Consider the following 17335-nt stretch of genomic DNA (forward strand, 5'->3'; position numbering starts at 1 on the left):
GCCAATGACTGAATCACTTCTCAACCCCTGTTAAAGATTTCTGTTCTGTTTACTATTCCTTCCTATGTGATGATTTCTGTGCTGCTTAAAAGACACATACACACACATGCACAAACATGCACAAACATGCACACACACACACACACAGATTGAACACACAGACACAGTCAGACAACAGATAGGGACACAGGGACAATTGCAGGCACAGATACAGACACTGGTACAGGTACAGATATACAGGTACTAGGACAGATTCAAGGACAGGGACAGAGTCACAAGACAGCATCCAGGCAGGCACAGATTCAGACTCATAACAGACAGAGGAAGGAAGACACAGGGAGTATGGTGTACATTTCAAATCTGGATTCACTATTGGTTCAAAGACCCTAAAGGAAGTGCTTTTATTTCTTTTTGTTGTTATTGTTATTGTTTTTGGAGATAGGATTTCTTTGTGTAGCCCTGTCTATTCTGGAACTATAAAGATCCACCTGCCTCTGCCTCCCCAGTGCTGGGACTAAAGATGTGTGCCACCACTGCCCAACTTATTTCTCTTTTTAATGTGACACCAATACAGTATTGGTTACTCAGAGTTAACCACTAATGTGTTTAATCCATGCAGCAACCTGTTCAATTAATATTTGTTAATACAGTTGCTGTTATCTTGAGGGCAGTGCAGCATTCCATAGTAAAGAAACCAGTTTTCCAGAGTTGTAAACTGTGTGTGTGTGTGTGTGTGTGTGTGTGTGTGTGTGTGTTGTCTTAGTCATGGTTTCTATTCCTCCACAAAACATCATGACCAAGAAGAAAGTTGTGGAGGAAAGGGTTTATTCAGCTTACACTTCCACATTGCTGTTCATCACCAAAGGAAGTCAGGACTGGAACTCAAGCAGGTCAGGAAGCAGGAGCTGATGCAGAGGCCATGAAGGGATGTTACTTACTGGCCTGTTTTCTCTGGCTTGCTCAGCTTGCTTTCTTATAGAACCCAGGTCTACCAGCCCAGGGATGGCACCACCCACAATGGCGGGCTCTCCCACCTTGATTACTAGTTGAGAAAATGCCTTACAGCTGGATCTCATGGAGGCGTTTCCTCAAAGGAGGCTCCTTTCTCTGTGATAACTCCAGCTTGTGTCAAGTTGACACAGAATCAGCCAGTACAGTACAATCTATATCTAAAATGATATAATGTCTAAAGTGTTGTTATATGCTGAGTGTGTACCATTAAATGTGCGAAAGTTGTTAGCAGAGTCTTGTGCATACAGTAAGTGCTCATTGTTAAATACATAATCTATGGTTAGAGTTGTTTCTGATGAGCTTGTGGTCAACTAAATGAAGCAAACAATTTACAGTTCACTTTGGAATTTCCAGTGGGTTTTGTGGGCAGATAACTCCATTTGAAGGAAAGTTGTCCATAACTCAGGTGTCCATAACAAAAAACTAAAAGCTAGCTTAAGCAAGAGAAATTTACTTCTTGTGGTTTGGAGGCCAAGAAGTCCAAAATCAAGGTGCTGGCCCATGCAAAGGTCCTGGTGTGTTTGGTCTTCCTTGACACCCACTTCTCCCAACTTCCTCCCTTAATCCCACTTTATCTAGTACAGTATAAGGGTAGGACGAGTTCTCCTTCATTTTCATGAAGCCATTAATCTTGTCATATGGTTTAACACCATACTAATTATCTCCAAGAGGTCCTATCTCCAAATATCTCAACACCTGGGCTCATAATTCCAACTTATTTTGAAGGGGCACAAACATTCAGCCCATAAACAACTTTATGTCAGAAGGTTTGGAAAGCAACAAAATGTTTGTCTGCAGTGCTGAAGAATACATTTTTTTCTATATCTTAAAGTTTTACATTGTACCTACAGTATCTTAAAATTGCATTTTACTAAGGGTTAATAAGAAAAATTTCAGTTGAAGAAATAGTGCTGATCCCGTTTGCAGGTAGAACTGCCATTCATCTGTTTGGTAAATGTTTATGCTTTCCCCAACTATGTATAGAATTATGACCACTCATTCTGTATAAGGCATGGAAAAGTCAGAATACACATAAATTTTAACTCTTGCTAGTTTGTAGAAACATATAATTAAAACGCCTTTAAAATGTAGATTCTATTCAGTTGGAGCCTCACTAACAGACTCAGTGGCTTTATCTAGTCAATGTTTCTTCGAGGAGTAACAGCGGAGAGAAAAAGGTGAGGGCAGAAGTGAGGAGCAGCCTCTGCAGCCTAAGGCCTTTGTGAGCCACAGGAGGACATGCGTGGGAAAAGGCCGTGGGGACAGCTGATGTCTTCACTGTCATCTCCCCACCCAGTCGAACATTTCCAGGAAAATCACTTAGAAAGCTACGAGATATCAGCTCTCTCCAGATGAGTCTTAGAAATGACTATCCCTCCGGTCCAAAATATACCTAGGATAAAAAAACAAGAGTAAAGGCAGGCCCGGAGGAAAAGCATCTGAAGGGATCCGGAAGGCATACAACTTCCTTCAGCGGAGGAGAAACAACATCCAATCGGTGCCCGTTTCTTAGCGGCCAATCATCTCTCGCCTTACAAAGGCGCTCGGGACAACCGTGCTGGGCTGCTCTCCTCTCTCAAAGAGGTGGGGTTGTCACTGCCGGGGCCAGTTCCAGTAAATGACTAGAGGCTGAGTAGCCTGTGCAGCCCCCCCCCCCCGCTCCGCCCCCGTGCTTGCTGCTTTTTCTCCTCCGCTCATGTAATGCATTCCCTGAGCCAAGAAATCAAAGCATTTTCCCGGGATAATCTCAGGAAGCAGTGCACCAGGGTGACCACGCTAACTGGAAAGAAACTTATAGAGACCTGGAAAGATGCCACAGTTCATGTTGTGGAAACAGAACCCAGCGATGGGGGCAGTTGTGGCTATGTGCAGGACCTTACCTTGGACCTGCAGGTTGGCGTTGTTAAGCCCTGGTTGCTTCTGGGTGAGTAGACTTACTTGCAACTGCGTTGTGGAGGACTGAATTGTTTACCAGCAGCCTGGCCTACGCATACTAATCCCCCACGCACAACAATATCAGCCATCCTGATGAAGGGTTGAAATGTTTACTTCTTTCTGTTAGGAACAAAGTAGAGCCCTGTCTGCCCCCACAACATTCTAAAAATGCCAGATTACGGCGTTTTAGAAGAAATGTTCCTCTGTTTTTCTGACTTTCTTTAAAGGATAATGGGATGCTCTATTTTCTTGTATTATATATAAAAAAAGACGGTATCCTTTAAAAATGCAAAAAAGCAAGTGCTTCCTGGTCTGTTTAGAGGATGCTGAGAGCATTCTTCCTGTGGCTGCATGTGTTCATGGTGCCTGTCTGGGTGTTAAAAACTTCTGCTTCACAGCTGTGAACCCTTTGGTCTTACCTCTTCTAATATGGAGATACTGAATTCGTGTACAGTCATCACCCACCGATAACAAAAGAAACAAGCTTGTAAGAGAATTGTTGCCTTGTTGGTCTGGTATGGTGTTCCTTAGACCCCAGCGTAAGTCTGTGCTATTGTGCATTTATGAATGAGAAATTAACACTTGGACACAGAACCAAGAGTTAGACTTACCTACAATACGAACTCTACACAGCATATAATTGTTTTAAAGATCTTCAAGTAGTGGTTATCTTCGTATTACAAATAAGAATTGGGCACTAAGATTGGGTAAGTAATTTGCACCGGCCATAGGTTTGGTAAATAGCATTGTCCAAGGGGATTAGGTCCAAGCCTGACTGACTCCTGCACACTGTCACAGTACTGTGTTGTTTAGGTTAGACTAACAGTATGTGTTCCAGTTCATTTATTCTCTCAAAACTTCCAAAAAATCTGCTTACAATACCTTTTAGTTTATTTTATGTGCATGTGTGTATGCACATGTACTGTGTGTGTGCATGGTAATCTTGGAGGTCAGAAGAGCTCATTAGATTTTCTCTAGCTGGTTTAGATGGTTGTAAACCAACACGTGGATGCTGGGAACTGAACCCCAGTCCTCTGCGAGAGCAACTCGAGCCCTCAACCTCCGATCCGCCTCTCCAGCTCTGGCTGCTTTCACTGAAGTGGTACCCTATAAGGTCGTTCTGGCATTGTGAATTTTATTTTATTTTATTGGGAAAAACCTCTAAGTTGTGCCATGCATCTTAAGAATTGCCATACATGTTGTCTTTAGAGTGACTAAATAAATAAGATCAGATAAAAATGTGCAGTTTAGAGAAAAGAAAAATACCGTCTTCTAACCAAAGGTAAGCAAAGGCTAAGTGAATGATTTGGCTGAGCTGGATGGCTCAGATCCTGTCGTATGTATCTAAGGCTGAGGATATACACATGCACACTTGGCATCCTTTTCTGACCTCCACAGTTGATCACAAACACCATCTCTGTCCTTTATCTGTCTCCCTCTCACCCCCTCTTTGCCTTTCTCTCTCTCACACACACAATAAGCAGGAAAGAGTAAGTGAGCAAATCCATTTTGAAGAAGAATCTTGATTGGCGGCAGTTGTAGGTGTCCCAGAAGCTGAGGCAGGACAATCACTAGCTCAAGGCCTGCCTGGGCTCCAGAGCGAGGTGGTGCCAGTCAGTGATGGAATGCTGGCCTCAACACCACAGATGCACCAAACACACGGCGTTTGTGTTTGATCAGTATTGTCATAATTTAGTAGTCACTTAGAAAATACGGCCACTGTTCCTGCAGTATAGTCGACCTGAGCTGTCTGCTTCAGATTTAGAGATAGATAGATAGATAGATAGATAGATAGATGAGAGAGAGAGAGAGAGAGAGAGCCATGTTACAGTTTGTACTATTTTCAAATACAAACAGAATAGAATAGTGAGTTAAAAGATATGTTACTAAACTATTAAGATAAAGTTAATTTATCTCAACCTGTTTTTCCACCCCAACACCGTTAAAGCGCCCTATAATAGTAGAAAACTGAGAATCGTCATTTAGGCGTGAAGTATTTCAAACTGAAAGCAAGTCACGGGAAGGAGAGAGAACAGGCAGTGTCTGTACCCACCATCTGTATTTATCGAATGCTCATGTACTGGAAGTCGAACTTCCGAGTAGAAAGCAGCAGAATGCACATCCTGCTTATCAGGTGTAGTGGAGAACCTCTCAGCTGGGAATCGCTGTACTTGTGGCCCTGGGTTATCCTCTGAAAAAAGCTGATTCCTAGATATGGGAGAGGGGAAAATAGAACATTGTTTATGGAAATGGAACCACAGGAAAACAAAATTCTTGAAATTTTTCATTGTGAATATCCTATTTGATCATTTGCAAGACCTGCTCTACCTGCTAAATTCTTGGGTAAAAATTTGCTTATTAACTCCAAATGTGGGAGAGTAGAGACTGTCTTCAACAGAAAGAGACTGTGAAAGGCACCGTAGGAGCGCTCGCGGTGTGTGTGTGTGGGCGTCTGGGAACCTCAAAGCTACTGAGTGTTCCCTCACCAGCTGCCCTGAACTTTGTGGGTGTCTGGTTCCCTTAATACCTTTTTTTTTCTTTTATAAAAGAAAGGTTTATTTTTTGCAACCCTGCATTTAGTGCTCTGTTTGGTACACTTTGTTACTCAGTATATACGTATTTTTTATTGTTTATTTCACAGCATGCCTGGATTTTATGTGTGTATTAGGGATCTAAACTCAGGTCCTGTGTTAGTAATTACTTTTCCCGCTGAGCCCTTTCCAAAGCCCCTGAAGCACATTTTATTTCCTAATATATTGAGAGCATGTGTCCCAGGCCTTACCTATTTTAATTTTTATTTCTCATGGTGCATATGACGGTACAGATTTTACTATGGTAATTTTTTTAAAATTTATCTGAGCACCTCTATTGGACTTGGATTTTGTTTTACTTGCTGGTTTTGTTAATTTGTCATGTGTTGAGAGCTGATCACTGCAACATCTGTAACTTTAGTATAAATTATTCAAAATAGATTCTGAAAGATACATTTCCATGATGAATATTACCAAATTTCCCTTCCGAAACCTGAACTGAAGCCCCGCAGTGTTTACTCTCGCCCCTCTGAGGTGCCTTTTGAGAGAATCGTTACATAAAGTTCCCACGATGGCACTTATGTTCAAGGTAATGTGACTTATTTCCTCAGGGTCGCAGGACGCTGCTCATGATCTGGAGCTACTGAGAGAACACAAGGTAAGCGAGACAATGAGCTTTCAACCCTGGCACCACACACAGGAGGATGTCCGTTCTAACGCGGAAAGGACTGAATTGCTCACTTTTGCGTACTTTGGATTAATCTGTATCATCTGGGCTTTCCTTTCAGTAGCATTGCCCGCGTCGTTGCTTCTGTTTTGAATAGACAGGCCCGCCATTCAGCCTTTTGGCTTCCTGTTCTTCTCTGGTTCCTTCCCACCTTCACGGACTTGCCTCTGCTGGAGGCGAGGGGCAGACTTTCCCTCATCTCTGCTCGTCACAGATCTTCAATTTTTCTCGGAAGGGCGTGAGAAAAGGAACAGACATTGGAGGATTCAGATAGAAGAGACGGGGCGTGTAGACACCCCAAAGCTAGAGAAAAGAAAGGCGGATGTTTTCAGGGACAGAAACGCAGTTCAGAAAACAGTGTGAGAGCCAAGGGTATGGAGAGAGGTGAGCACACCAACAGAATATGCAGGGCCACGCAAACCGGTGCCGATTGTTTGCACCTGATCCAAAACGTGGCAGAAAGCCAGAGGGGTTTTAACCCAGGGAAGTAGCGAGGTTAAACGTGCATGCAAACAAGATTTCTCATTAGAAATCGACTGTGGGAATCGTTTGAGCTAGAGTTGGGGAGGCCAAGTGTGAAGTGGTTTTAGTAGCTCAGAGAATGTAATAGTAGTGGATTTGAGACGTTCTTGGATGTCCCAATCCTCACAATTCAGTGATTGGCTCGTTACAGGGAGAAGGGGGTTCTTAGTTGCTGAGGCCTTGTTGGAGGAGGTGTCTCACTAGGACTGGGCTTTGAGATTTCAAAAGCCCATACGGGGCACAGAGTGACGCCTTCTCTCAGTGTGTAACGTGTGGGTCAGATGTGAGCTCCCGGCTGCTGCTCCAGCGGCTGGCTGGCTGCTACCAGACTGCAAGAACCCACGCCCCCCATCCCCGCGTTAAATGGTTTCTATTAGGAGTGGCCTTGTTCACGGTGTCTCTTCCTAGGACCACAGCTGCAAGTAAGAGATATTGGGTGGCGATGGGAAGGTGTTGAGTATGTTTTAAGGTCCATGTTAGAGAGAGAAACGGAAGATGCTGGAAGTCACTAGAGAAAAGTGCAGAGATAGCAGTAAGGTCCCAGCGCGCATACTGGGAAGAGCCCGCAAAGGAGGCAGGGATGTGTCGTTTATTGAAATAAGGCAGGAAGGAAGGGTATGGGTAAGATGGGTGAGATCTGACTGACGGGAAGGTGTAAAGGTTGCCACGTGACACTTTCCGATGGCATCATCTCCTCTGAAAGAATCAAACAAAGCAGCAAGAGGGCTGATAAGGCAGCTTGCGCGAGCTAATTTCCCTGAGAGCGTTCATTTCACTCATAGCTGCCAACCATGGTGTGGATGAGAAGAGCATTTAGGCTGAGCGAATCCCTATGCACAATTGTCACCTCTCTTGCCCTGCCCCCACATTGGTGTGGGCTGAGACAAGTGGTACTGCTGGGTAATCTCTTCCTCTCATTGGTCTCCCTTAGCCTCTTAGCTTTCACCACCGTCTGCCTGATATTATTACTACCAAGACTCCGAGAGGGTAAAGACCTTACTCATTTTGTGTTTATCATCCTAGCTCTGAGGGAAACAAAAATCGATTGAATGGAGGATGAAAACGACGTGATAATTATTTGCAGTTATTTCCCGAAGGAAGATATCTAATGACCAGTTCCATTAGAGATGGTTGTGAGCCACCATGTGGTTGCTGGGATTTGAACTCAGGACCATTGGAACAGCAGTCGGCGCTCTTAACCGCTGAGCCATCTCTCCAGCCCTTCTCTTTGCTTTATTACACTTACTACCACCTGATAATGGGAAATAATGGCCCTTAATTGTATAAACGCATGAGAATGCCTGGATCTCCCACCGGAACCCTAACACACTATCAGTTCAACAAAACTAGAGGAAGTTTCAGCCTTAGCTCCAGTAATAGGTCAGAGCTATTCAGGGTAGTGTGGCAAATGGAATCTGGAAAGCCTTTGCATTGGCGAGTATTTTTTTAATCACTCCTCCTGTGTTAATGCACACTCGTCCACATTCAGCCTCACTGTTGGGGTGGGAAACAAGAGCATCTCTATCAGCTCCGGCTTGCTCTCTGCACAGTCATCCCCTTCATAATGCCTAGGAGAAGCGAACTCTTCTCACTGTGCATAGTATAGAGGGCATCCCATCCCAAGGCAGCATCAACAAACAGTTCTCCACCTGAGTAGTGTAGATAAGTTTTATTTGAAAAAAAAAAAGGCCTTTTAGGTTGGGCCTTTCATTAGCTTTACAGTTTGTGGTTCACTAGCAGTAAAAAACAAAACCCAAACCAACCAACCAACCAACCAACTAACTAACCAACCAACCAACCAACTAACCAACCAACTAACCAACCAACTAACCAACCAACTCCAAAACCACCCCTTTGTCACCTAAGGTTTTGTATGGATGTGCACTGAGGGTTTTTTGTTTGTTTGTTTTATTTTTCCCCCCAGTAGATATTTTAAGTCCTTTCTGCTTATGTTAGTTAAGTTCAACCTAGTCTGTGTTTTCACTGAGTTTCTACTGCAGGGACCTCTAAGGAGTTGGGGTACCAAAAAAGGGGTGTGCATGTAAAAGAGCATTGCTGTTAAGGGGTGAGGCAGAGGAAAGGGCACAAAGACAACTCACCATCCAGTGAGATGAGTTAAACTTCAGATCATTCTTGTTCCAGGAATTAAATGACATTATAGTTTATTTTTAGGTCATCTGATTCATACAACTTAAAAATTGTCTTTTCCCCCCCCCTTTCCTTTAAGGTGACTCATATTCTCAATGTTGCATATGGAGTTGAAAATGCTTTCCTCAGTGAGTTTACATATAAGACCATCTCTATATTGGATGTGCCTGAAACCAATATCCTGTCTTATTTTCCAGAATGCTTTGAGTTTATTGAGCAAGCAAAACTGAAGGTGAGGTTTATTCTGATACAGTTCTTCAGAAGTAGAAATTAAAAAAAAAAATAGGACCACCACCCAGTCTTTGTACATTTTGCAATGAATTTGGGAAGCGTTATTGTGAAATTTTCCCTCTAGTAATATTAAATCCTTAAGGTTTTCATTAATTTGCTTTTTTCTTTCTTAATGAGGTTGCTTCTCATATTAATTTAGTTTTGTTCTGAGTCCTTACCAAGGAACACTGGGGGATAAACTCCCTCACTTAATGGTTTTTTTTTCTCTGCAAATATGTAGTCAGATATCCTCGGAAGCTGCATTGGGACCCACATTCTGACAGATTCATAAGAAACCAGATGGACCAAAGGGTACAGTCTTCTCTAGTCTTGTGAGTGTATCCGTGGTGGTGAATATTCATTCATTTTAGTGACTAAGGCACAGAGACTGTATATCTGTGCACTGATGTGTTTATGGTTATGTTTGAGGCAGGGGCTCGTGTGATTTAGGGTAAGACTCAGACTTGCTGTTATAGCCAAGGATGATGCTTGATTTTTCATTCTCCTGGCTCCACTACCGGGTGCTGGAATCACAGGCGTTCATTGTGCCTGTTTCTATGCTGCACTGGGCTGGAGCTCAGGGCTTTCACGACAAGTAAGTAGTGTACCAACCGAGCCTTATCTCAGGCCCTTGTGTGTTTTGAACCATAGGATTTTTAAGGAAGAATGCATTTGTGTGTGTGTGTGTGTGTGTGTGTGTGTGTGTGTGTGCGCATGTGTGCTGAGATTATATGGAATCCTAATCAGGAATGGTCTACTGGTTTTGTGATTTTAGAAGACCAACATGGCATATTACTTTAATCTTAATTTTTGATCTACATCAACATTGTGATAGCAGGGCTTCTAGGACAGTTATTACCTAAAGTTGAATCTTGAAATGATAGTTTTTGTCAATAAATTTTTTTTACATTTTTATTATAACTAAGTTTAATTATTATATATAATTGACTATATGTAATATAATAAAGATATATTTAAACATCTTTAATACAGAATAAATAGTATCAGAGAATTCACCCTTATAGCCTTGTTTATTGTTAGCAATATCACATCCACAGGTTATATAATAATTCCCTCCCCTAAGAGCTAATCAGGAGTTCCATGGTAATTCTGTTACTACCTTCCACAAAAGAGCACATCTCTGTAGTGACAGTTTTGAAATTTTGGTTTCTTTTAAAAACAAAATCAGAAATTTAAAAATATATTTTCATTTTAATATCAGGTGTGGAGATATGGGACTGCTTCATAGAAGCTGACTATGATCTAGCTGGGGTGCGACTTTACCAGCTGCAGATGCCTTCTGTGACTGGGTGACATTTGGCATTCTGGGGACTTTTCAGAGGGTATATAAAAACTAGGACCCTGAGATGCGGTGTGAGTTATTGATTGGTTGTTGGTTGTGGTTTGTTAAGTAGTCATGTGCAAAGAAGAAACCAGAAGAAGGAGAAATTAGATATCTTCATGCGGAAGATCAGACTTGCCTCAAGGAACTCAACACCCCTAATCAGCAGGAAGTGGTCTAACGATGATGTCACCTCCTGACTTTATTCAGGGATCTCTGCTTTCCTCTCCCTTCAGCTCTGTCTAGTGTTGGGAGGTTGAAAGGGCAAAAGAAAAAGGGTGGAGAAGGGTAGAAGACAGAACCACACAGTAGCAAACGACAGCTACACATCCCAGGTCCTACCAGCTCCTTACCTTGCAACATGAACCCAAGCTTTGAAACCATGAACCTCTAGGGCACAAGCTCAAAACATTTTCAAACCATAGCACCACAGACAGCTGTGAGTGTTGTCAACGTGACCTGTGCTGCCAGATGCTGAAAGCCAGACCTGAGTCTTGCTTCACTGATTGTCAATCTAAGAGTTTGGAAGTTTTTCATTAATTTATTTCATTTTATTTTTCAATATAACATTTTAAATTTAATTCTGGAGAATTTCATACATGGATACAATGTATTTTAATCATATTTCTCCCCTACTCTCTCCCTCCATACCCCTCTCAAATTCATGTCCTCTTTTTTGTTTTGTTTTTTAAATAATTCACTGAGTCCAAAAAGTAACTGCCCATATAAACACAGGCATGGGACACCCATTGGAACATGGTCAACCTACATGTATAAAGAAAACTGACCCTTCCCTCCCCTAGTACCCGTCAACGGACTTCATGAACCTCCCACCCCAGCTGGAGTGTTGACTGGCTTGATCTTTCGCAGGTCTGCTGCAGACAACTTCAGCTGCAATGGGTGATTGACTGCAGCATTCCTGACAAGTTCAGAAGACACCGTTGCACCCACCCTGGACTTCTGGCCCTTACAGTCTTTCCACCCCCTCTTCCGAGATGCTGGGGGGGGGGCGGTTCACATAGATGTTCCACTTATGGCTGAGCACTGTGCAGACATCTATTGTTTGCATGTTGAATGGCCAAGAGTATCTGTATTACCAAGACCGTTCCCCGGTTGAGGACTGAAAAGTTGACAATCAACATCTTTACCTACTGGACATCTCATCTTCCCTTACTCTGAACTTTTAGGCTAACTAGATTTACTCACAGAAATGCACACTAAATTTATTTATTTACTTAGTCAAAGTTTACAGAATTCCTACTATGGGCTAAGAATTGAACTTAGTGCTAGAGATACAAAAATGGGTAACACAGCCCTCCTCTCTCGTCTTACTTGCTGAGGGGCAGTCAGTCTTCTTAGGACAAGGGCCAGGGTCAGCTTGCCAAGAAGAGATAGAGGTCTGTCAGAGGTAGCATAGTAGTAAGTGTAAAGGAAAACGTTGTTTTGTTATTTTTAGCTCTGGGAACAAGAAATAAAACCCAACTGTTCTTTTACAAATGTCTTTATACACAATATGATCCCTATATAATAATTTTTAAAAATCAGAAGGAAATAATTTATAAGCTATAGGAAGTAATAATTGGGGCTGGAGGCTTGGCTTAGCCGTTAAGAGCTCTTGTTTCTACACAGTATGTAACGTCACAACCATCTGTAACTCTAGTTCCACAGAATTCAACACAGTGAACATGCATGCATGCAGGCAGGCAATATATAGAAAATAAAATAAATCGTAAAAAGAAAAGTAGTTATATAACATAGTGAAAGAGAAATAACATTTAAACACGTAAATTTGAGGTCTGGAGATTTGTTTTGAGCTGAATAATATATATTAGTAGTTTTTAAGTTGTTGTAATATAGTTTTTAAGCATTTTAAGTCATAAAAGATTAGCTACTGGTACAAAGTGAAAAAAAAAAAGGTTAAGGCAAGAGGACTGAGAAGTATTGACTGAGTTCGGAACCACCATGGCACCCTGGCGTACTTCCGGAAAAACCTGCCTTGAAATTAAATGTTAAAGAAAGGAAGAAAGGAAGGAAGGAGGGAAGGAAGTCTGGGGTAGTTTCCTAGTGTGTGCACAGCTGCAGATTTAATTCTCAGTACTGCAAAAAGAAACACACACAGGCACATGCACACACACACACACACACACATGCACACACACAACCACAGATGGGGTTAGGGAGATGCCCCCGTTCTCAGTACTTTGCAGCTCACAACCATCTTCTGGCTCCCATGTGCACTGCACCATATGTGCACAAACCCACTGTGTCTGTGAGTGTACACAGACACATAATTTTTTAAAAATTAAAAAAAAAATTAAAAGCAAGAACATTTCCTGACACAGAGATGTATCTAATGAACATTCTTTTCCTCTCCTGGTATAGAAACAAAACTCAAAAGTGAATTACAGGTATCTATAAGAAAACATTTGAAGCAGACTTGCTAATGTAAGAAATTTTGAAACCTTGTTCATTTTGTTGCTAATCATTCTTTCGAAGAGATACCCTTGCAAGTTTGATATAATGGGTCAAGAAAGAAATTTTACCACAGATAGGCAGATGTGAGGAAGCTTGCCTTGACAACCTAATGTGGCCAAGTGACTCATAACAACAGTGTGTGTTCGGTGCTTTGGGGGTAGGGGTTCCAGTAATATGGTACTCCCCCCTCCCGCTCCCTTTTCTGTGCTGTACCCAATGAAGAGTGAAGAAACAAAGTTGCTGAAGGGGTTGATTGTGTGGGGTGTGCTCCATTCACTATAGATCATTAACTTTTTAAAAGCCTGCAGTCGGCCAGGCTTTATCAGTGCTGACCCCTCAGAGCTCCTGCATGCATTATTAACACAATATGGCCTGCATCAGCACCCACCCAGATCGTGTTCATTTCCCCGGTAAAGTATCCTGTACAGGTTACCCGGGAGGCTCCTCACTTACTGACGTCACCGCTGGGATCTAGTTACCCTCTCCATTCCATTTTGTTATGAGCGGTCCATGCCATCTTTTACTGATGGGTTAAAAGCATTTTTAATTTACTTCCTTACAGAATAATATCCCCAAGGGCATGGTTTTTTTCCCCTTGCCAGTCATTTTGTACATAGATGTCAAGCCAGCGACACCAGTTATTTATATCCACAGTAAGTTAGTAGGCTTTTATGTGTACTGAATCACTTGAGTCCTGTAAAAAGTGCCATTCCAGAATCCCAACCACATTCTCAGAGCATTTAAGTCCTGGGCAAGAGCAAATGTTGGATGACTTTTTTTTGCAATTTTCTTCTTCTTCTTCTTCTTCTTCTTCTTCTTCTTCTTCTTCTTCTTCTTCTTCTTCTTCTTCTTCTTCTTTTTTTTTTTTTTTTTTTTTTTGCAATGAACTTTATTGGGTCATTTACTTTGTAGTTTTGAGTCTACTAAGAATGTGTAGTTAACTTAAGCATTCCCGGGTGTCTGATGTGACTTTTGTTTTGACGCCATTTCAGGGTGGCGTGGTGCTCGTCCACTGTAACGCAGGGGTTTCCAGGGCTGCTGCGATTGTCATCGGCTTCCTCATGAGCTCTGAAGGACTCACTTTCGCCAGTGCTTTGTCGGTGGTGAAAGAGGCAAGGCCGTCCGTATGTCCGAATCCTGGCTTCATGGAACAACTCCGCACCTACCAAGTGGGCACAGAGCACAGTGGAGGTGACCAAGTGCCCGCAGTGGACACGGCCTGTGGGCCGGGATCTGTGCTTTAGCCGTGGCTAACAACTTCTGCATCTGCCTCCGTCCTCTCGCCTGTGTTTTAGAAGGAAACTTGTAAAACTTCCCTGTTCTGTTGTCTTTTACCAGTGGAAATGGAAGTTACTTTTGTCCTCTTGAATTAATACATTTTAAGTTTTACCTTTTCCTTGTTATTTCAGTATCTGGTTAAGTGTTTTCTTTGAGTTCTAAGAGAAAGCAGTGTATTATCAAGTCAGAAAATCACTGATTTGTAGGAGAAAGTTTAAACCTAAAACCTTTGTTAGAGTTAGAAAAACAAGCCATGAAGCCTTCTAATTCACTCTTCTCTCGTACACACTTTCTGGACAGAGGAACTTTGAATGATGGCCTTACCAAGGTACCATTTCAAAGGGTGGTAGAATTTTTCAGAATATTTTTAAGGTTAAAAATAATACCTTTAGCCTCTCCCACACTCAGGAGTACCAGAATCAGAAGGGTTATATAAACATTTATGTAATGGTTATAAATTCATGTGATCTTTATATCTTCTTATGAAAACCTAATTTTTCATTTTGACTTTATAATTTGGTCCTAATACAAACATTTCTCTTGTATTCTCCTCCAGTTATTGTTTAGATACTCTGAAGATTTTATGATTTTATAAAATTAGGTGTTTTCACTTATACTGTGTAATAACTTTTTTTAACTTCAACTTTTTATTAAATTATTTTATTTACTTACATTCCAAATGTTACCCCCATCTCGGTCCCTTCTCCCAAAGTTGTTCACTCCATCCCTTACCCCTTTGCTTCTGAGAGGGGGTTTCAGCACTGACTCCCCCACGCTTTGAGCCTTTTAACTTGGGTGCTAAAATGTTCTGTTTATGGGTCACCTGCCATACTGTTTTGCTTTTCTTGGATCCCTAAAAACTGCCTCATAGTGAGAGCCAAGTTTTAAACATGTAATCCTTTTTTAAATTAATTTATTTTGGGGGTGGATGCAGGAAAGGGTTTGTTCAATTTACACTTCCACATTGCTCTTTATCACCAAAGTCAGGACTGGAACTCAAGCAGGTCAGGAAAAAGGAGCTGATGCAGAGGCCATGGAGGGATGTTACTGGCTTGTTTCCTCTGGCTTGCTCAGCCTGCTTTCTTACAGAACCCAGGTCTACCAGCCCAGGGATGGCTCCACCCACAATGAGCTGGGCCCTTCCTCCTTGATCACTAGTTGAGAAAATGCCTTACAGCTGGATCTCATGGAGGCATTTCCTCAACTGAGGCTCCTTTCTCTGTGATAACTCCAGCTGTGTCAAGTTGACACAAAACCAGCCAGTACAATTGACCCCTGGTCAACTTGGCACACAAACACATCACTATTAAACCTCAACCCTCACTTTCTTGTTCATTCTCAGGATCTAAATAACCTTAAGAGTCCCACAGTCTTTACAGATTCTTACATATTAAAATTGAAATTCCTTTAAAATATCCAGTCTCTTTTAAAAATTAAAGTCTTTTTACAATTCAAAGTCTCTTAACTGTGGGTTCCACTTCTTCCTTCAAGAGGGAAAAATATCAGGGCACAGTTACAATCAAAAGCAAAATCAATCTCTAACCATCCAGTGTCTGGAAATCCACTTACGAACGTCTGGGCTCCTCCAAGGGCTTGGGTCCCTTCTCCAGCTCTGCCCTTTGTAGCACTCACCTTGTCTTCTAGGCTCTAGCTGCCTGTTCTCCACTGCTGCTGCTGTTCCTGGTGGTCATCTCATGGCACTGGCATCTCCAGAACACTACTGTCAGTCCTGGGGCACTAATTGCCACTGAGGCTGCACTTAAAGATGTAATCTTAAGATTGATCTGTTTTATATTTTAGTACTCTGCTGGAAAATATTTTTTAGAGAAAAACCCTATAAAAATTGTAAACATTGTTAAGATGCTTAACATCATACACACTGTTTCCTAGAAACACTTTGAAGAGCTTTTTGCCCCCTTTTACATTTCCATTAACCACATTGAACTATGTGCATTGTAAATTTGCTTCAAGGCTTTGACTTTAAACTTGGGGGCAGGAGATTGCAAATCAAGCGACAGAGTGCATGCTTAGTTTGCAAAAGGCCCCGACTTTATCATCAGCAACACCACACACACACACACACACACACACACACACACACAAAGAGATCTTTTAAATTTTTATGTAAGTACATACCGAAAACTTTAACTTTGTCTAGTTATGAGGGAAATCTTTCGTGCCTTTTGAGTGACATTTGTGATAAGTTCTAAAACGATAAGTGGGTGTTGACTGAAGGTGAGTGGGCTGTGGCAGATTTTTCAGAACTGAGTCAAGAATGTATGGAAAGGCCAAGGACTGAGGAGGAACACTGAACGCTGGAGAAGGGGAAGCGCTGAGATGGGGAGCAGAGGAGGGCATGATGTTCCCTCTGCGATGGGGGACTGTTGGCGGGCAAGCGGGAGCGTGGCAGAGTTTTGGGGTGTTAGTCTTTTGGATTAATTAGGAGATCGAGAGGTTGTAATCGGGATTTTGCTTAGAATGTTTTGTTGTTATTGTTTATTTTTATTTTTACTTCGTGTATATAGGTATTTTGCCTGCATGTGCGGCTGCGCACCAGATGTGGTCGGTGTCCTTGGAGACCAGCAGAGGACGTTGGATTCCATGGGACTAGAATTTGAGATCGCTGTGAGCTGCCACGTGGGTAAAGAGAATTGAACTGAGGACCTGGAAGAACAGCCAGTGCCTTTAACCATTGAACCATCTCTCCAGCTTTAGAAATGGTAGTTCACTCATTTGAGACAGGGGCTGATGTTTAACTGGTGCACTCTGACTTCCTGGCGTGGCCACCAAGCCTGGGTTAGGTGGTTGGTGCTGGTTTCTTGTATGCGCGGTACGCACTCTACCAACTGAGCTAGATCCCTAATCTTTAGGGTGTTTTGAAAAAGTTCAGTCTGGGTATATTGCCTAGAGTGAATTAGGGGAAAAAGCAAGATCAGCAAGGAAGTTAGGTCCAGGTTTCTAGTGGCGATGCTAACTTTAGTAATGATGGAAAGAAGCCGAAGCTAGAGAGGGGCCTCAGTGGTTAAGAGTACTCACTGCCCTGTCAGAAGACCAGGGTTTGGTTCCCAGCACAACTATCAGGTAACTCACAACAGC

General features: G+C 42.2%; 1 protein-coding gene across 2 annotated transcripts; it reads left to right on the forward strand.

Annotated features, from left to right (window-relative positions):
• The first annotated feature begins 2685 nt into the window (after nucleotides 1-2685).
• On the forward strand, nucleotides 2686-17071 carry DUSP19 (dual specificity phosphatase 19). Of its 2 annotated transcripts, XM_080927028.1 has the most exons (5): nucleotides 2686-2935; nucleotides 6089-6135; nucleotides 8954-9106; nucleotides 13954-14152; nucleotides 16765-17071. In XM_080927028.1, exons 1-5 carry the CDS (start codon nucleotides 2713-2715, stop codon nucleotides 16848-16850), a joined length of 708 nt encoding a protein of 235 aa, XP_080783154.1. In that variant the 5' UTR covers nucleotides 2686-2712; the 3' UTR covers nucleotides 16851-17071. The 2 variants fall into 2 exon arrangements, with proteins under 2 accessions (XP_080783154.1, XP_080783155.1); XM_080927029.1 differs by lacking the exon at nucleotides 16765-17071 and having other exon boundaries at nucleotides 13954-14355.
• The last annotated feature ends 264 nt before the right edge of the window (nucleotides 17072-17335 follow it).

This window comes from Micromys minutus (assembly GCF_963924665.1).
Source record: "Micromys minutus genome assembly, chromosome: 13".
NCBI classification, from domain to species: domain Eukaryota; kingdom Metazoa; phylum Chordata; class Mammalia; order Rodentia; family Muridae; genus Micromys; species Micromys minutus.

What these genes read in the sequence shown, in the direction of transcription:
- DUSP19 (XM_080927028.1), top strand. Translation starts at nt 2,713, where the DNA reads ATGCATTCCCTGAGCCAAGAAATCAAAGCATTTTCCCGGGATAATCTC. An exon ending in TAAGCCCTGGTTGCTTCTGG is followed by an intron (nt 2,936 to 6,088) that starts GTGAGTAGACTT and finishes TTATTTCCTCAG; the next exon opens with GGTCGCAGGACGCTGCTCAT. An exon ending in AGCTACTGAGAGAACACAAG is followed by an intron (nt 6,136 to 8,953) that starts GTAAGCGAGACA and finishes CTTTCCTTTAAG; the next exon opens with GTGACTCATATTCTCAATGT.